Source organism: Rhagoletis pomonella, unplaced genomic scaffold (genome assembly GCF_013731165.1).
Source record: "Rhagoletis pomonella isolate Grant_MI unplaced genomic scaffold, Rhpom_1.0 Rhpom_scaffold_10547, whole genome shotgun sequence".
Taxonomy (NCBI): Eukaryota; Metazoa; Arthropoda; class Insecta; order Diptera; family Tephritidae; genus Rhagoletis; species Rhagoletis pomonella.
The window spans coordinates 507-4,953 of NW_023469075.1; the positions used below are offsets into that span (position 1 = coordinate 507).

The following is a 4,447-nucleotide window of genomic DNA, read 5'->3' on the forward strand; positions in this document are numbered from 1 at the left end:
CAAAAAACCTGTTTAATGTATGTTGTACGCTGCCATCGATCAAGTCGGTCGTAGTTTAGCGTCGTTAGATCCGGTTCCGGAAGAGCTGTCAGAGAACCACCAATCAAAAAATGGCCTGGCGTTAGCACATCTAAATCCTCTGGGTTTTCTGAAAGGGGTACGAGAGGACGAGAGTTAATTACAGCACAGATTTGACATACCAAAGTACGCAATTCATCGAAGCCAAGCAGTGATGAGCCAACGGAATGATAGAAATGTTGTTTGGCTGTTTTTACGGCCGCTTCCCACAAACCGCCAAAGTGCGGAGAGCGAGGTGGGATGAAACGCCAATCAAAGCCATTACTGAGGCAAAAGTTGTAGACTTCGCTGCGGTGTTTCTCGCTGAGGGCTAAGTTCCGTAGTTCCTTAAGCTCGTTCTTGGCGCCTACAAAATTCGTCGCATTGTCAGACCAGATGCAGCTGGGTATGCCACGCGTAGCGATGAATCGTTTTAGCGCGTCAATGAAAGCACCTGTTGAGAGGTCTCTTACCAACTCCATCCATACAGCCTTTGTGGCGAAGCAAATGAAAACGCTTACATAACATTTGTGGGGCGATTTATTGCGTACTTCAGGCTTGTAATAAAATGGCCCACAGTAGTCCACACCGGTGACTATGAATGGGCGCGAGGCCTGAATTCGCTCTTTAGGCAGGTCGGCCATTATGTGCTCGACAAGGCGCGGTCTCGATTTGCAGCAAATAATGCATTTTTGTAGGACTCGAGTGACTGTTTTCCGACCACCTATGGGCCAAAACTGCATTCGAATGAAGGCGAGTAAAGCTTGAGGACCTGCGTGATGTTGTTTGCGATGAAAAAAAGGTTATTATACTAAATGTCAGTGGATGATCCTTCGGAATAATGCATGGGTGGCGCGATTCAAAACTAAGCATAGAGTTTTTTTAATCGCCCGCTGACTCTAATAATTCCAAAGTCATCAAGAAATGGTGATAGCGAAACAATGCTGCTCGAACTCGGGACGCAATTATTGGCCTGTAATGCCGTGTACTCCGGCCAAAGTTGCGCTCTTTGTACTAAGCGAATAAGCAGTTGAGTTCCATGGTGAATACCTGCGGCTGTGAGCTGCGAAGAGCTTGGCGATGTTGTAATATTGACAAATTTGCTGACGTACCCAAAAATGCGCTGCATTGTTCCAAATGAATTAATGTACTTGAACGAAAGTGAAATGTCATTGCGGTTATGTGCGGCAAGCAACACCTTTTGTCGAAGTTCTGGAAGTTTTGGTTGTGGTAGACACATGCGCGGCCAGCTGCCCTCCACTTCTCGCAAAAATGACGGGCCGTGCATCCAAAGTGAAGATCCTAGAAGTTCCTGCGGGGTAGCTCCTTTGGATAAAATGTCCGCCGGATTCATTGCTGTCGGAACATAGTGCCACCGCATGCCCTCCGTTAATTGATGTATGGTGGAAATTCGGTTAGCGACAAATACGTTAAATTTCGATGGTTCTTCTCGCAGCCACGAGAGGACAGTGGAGGAATCTGACCAACAATGAAATGAACAGTTAAAAAGCTTCATTTTTGTAAACTCACCCATGAGTTGTGCCAGCAGTGTTGCTGCACAGAGTTCCAGCTTGGGCACGGTGATAGTCTTCAGTGGAGCGACACGGGCCTTCGAACACAACAGGTGCACTTGTACCTTACTATCCTTGGCTGAACGCGTATAAACGCAAGCCCCATAAGCTTCAAGGCTTGCATCGCAAAATGCATGAATTTCTGTAATGGCCCCAGGTTGCAAGACGTAACGAGGAAATGATAGGTGCTGTATGTATGCAAACCCGCTGCAAAAGGCAGACCAGGCGGTGTTTAACGATTGCGGTAGACTCTCATCCCACTCAAGCTTGTCTCTCCACATGCGTTGCAGAAGAATCTTCGCCTTGGACAGCGTAGGGCCCATTAGTCCAAGGGGATCGTAACAGCGAGCTAGAGTAGACAACGCAGAGCGTTTTGAGTTTTTACCGAGTTCTCGTTGTGGCACAAACGAAAATAGCAGCTTGTCCTTGACCGGATCCCAAACTAGTCCCAGAGCTTTGGTGATGTCACTGCCATCGTCAAACTTAAGGAAACGTTCCTTGTCTACGTCAGGTATATCACGAAGGATATCTGGACTATTAGAGCACCACTTGCGTAACTAAAAGTTTCCTCGAGCAAGGAGGCTAGTTGTTTGTAGCTTGATATTCAGTACTTCTTCCATCGAATCGCCTCCAGATATCAAGTCATCTACGTAGAAGTCTCAACGCACTATTTCTGCACCAATGGGGTAAGTCAAGGATTCGTCAGCTGCGAGTTGGTGCATGGCACGTATGGCCAGAAATGACGCAGGCTTAGTTCCATAAGTCAGCGTGTCTAACTTATAGATGGCAAAGTTTTCCTGAGGAGATTCACGCCACAATATGCATTGGAGCATGCTATCTGGTGGGGTGACGCGAACACACCTATACATCTTACAGATGTCCCCAGTAAGTGCTATGGGAAAAGTACGAAATCTAATAAGGATATTAAAAAGTTTCGGCTGAATAGTTGGGCCTGCCATGAGTAGGTCGTTCAGCGAAAAGCCCGAAGTAGTGGATGCAGAGCCATCAAAAACCACTCTCAGCTTTGTTGTGCTACTGTCATCCTTGATGACGCAATGATGCGGCAGAAAATACTTGCATTGTTGAAAAACCTCATTGGTAACTAGCGACATGTGATTAAGGTCCAGATATTCCTTTATGAACTTACTATATTCTGTTTTAAGCTCAGGGTTACGAGCGAATTTTCGTTCAGACTTTCGAAGCGTTGACGAGCTTGCAAATAGGAGTCTCCAAGGGCCTCCATACCACGCTTCATGGGAAGACGAACTGAGTATTCGCCTGATGACAATCGCAAATAATTTTCCCGGAAGTGGACTTCGCAGTCGATATCTTCTTGGGAGGCCTTAGAGATCGGCTCGAAGCTGTGCTCTATTTCCCAGAACTGACGCACTAAATCTTCCAACCGAGTGGAAATAATATCACTGGAGGACTCCGTCGCACCACAAAAGATGATAGTTTTGGAGCTTGTTGCCCCCCCTCCAGAAAGCACCCAAACGAGGCGTGTTTTCTGAAGGAGTGGTAAACCATATGCCAAGCGTATCTGCCCCACACATAGCAGATCGAAGAACAATGCTGCTCCAATGAGCAGATCAATTCGCTGCGGTAAGTTGAACCCAGGATCAGCTAGTTGTATATTCGACGGAACATTCCACTCGTTGGTGCTCACGGAGCAGCCAGGCTGGTTGTCGGTTATGGTTTGCACAACAACAGCTGTTATGTTTGTTGAGAAATCTGAAGTCCGCGACTTCAGTACGAGGTCGACTGAGTAACCCTCCGTTGAGAAATTGGCATCTCCAATGCCAGATACTGTAGCAGAAGATTTTGCTTTTACAAGCTGCAATTGGTTTGCAAGGCGAGTTGTGACAAAGTGTAACTGGGAGCCAGAATCTAAAAGCGCCCTGCAAGGCACGAAGCTTCCAGCACGATTTTTTACCAGAACGACGGCAGTAGCTAGGAACACAGCATCAGAAGGAGATACTGGGGCACTAGGCGACACAGATAGCGATGTAGTCATAGCGTTGGATTGAACTGTAGCTGCCGACGAAGCTTCGGCTTGACTATTGATTAACGATGCAGTTGAGCGTTCGAAATGCAAGAGCGTGTGGTGTTTCGACTGACAGGCGCGGCACGATCCGGATTTGCAGTCACGAATTTGATGCCCAGTCTTTAGGCAGTTAAGACAAAGGGAAAGCTTCTTAACTTCCCTCAGGCGTAAGTTCGGAGACAAATTTGCGAAGCGTTGACAGCTATAAATTGCATGCTCGGCAGATCCACAAAACACACAAACACCTTTTGAGCCGTTGGAAGCAACAAAGGATTTCCTCTGACCAGTACTTACGTTCTTGTTAGCTTTTACCGCCTGACCAGTCGGTGTCTGCATAGAATGCTCAACGTTCTCGAGTGTTCTGCAGCGCTTCTCCAAGAACATAGCTAATTGATCCCAGGATGGCAGTTCGCTGATCGATGAACTCTCCTCCCATTTAGCTTGCGTCTTTTTGTCGAGTTTCTGGATCACCAATTGTACGATGATGCCATCTGCGATCTTCCCATTGGATGCGAGCGACTGCAATGCGCGTATGTGTGCTGTGACCTTATCTGTCAGCTCTCGTAGCTTGGTTACGTTTGAATCTGCCCTCTCTAGCCCAAATATCTCCCTGACGTGTGCCTGAAATATAAGACGTTTGTTATCGAAGCGCTTTTGTAAAAGATCTAATGCAGTGTTATAATTAGCGTCGTTTATTTCCAGCGAGCGCACGGTGTCAAGGGCAGCGCCGCTCAGACAGGAACGAAGATGCTGCAATTTGTCGATGTTGGTGAGG

At 47.1% G+C, this 4,447-nt stretch overlaps 1 protein-coding gene across 1 annotated transcript; it reads right to left on the reverse strand.

Annotated features, from left to right (window-relative positions):
- Nucleotides 1–200: 200 nt before the first annotated feature.
- Nucleotides 201–701, reverse strand: LOC118756489 (the record flags this gene model as incomplete). Its single annotated transcript, XM_036491249.1, has 1 exon — nt 201–701. A coding segment is annotated over exon 1 (501 nt), but the record flags the coding sequence as incomplete, so codon positions are not given.
- Nucleotides 702–4,447: the final 3,746 nt, after the last annotated feature.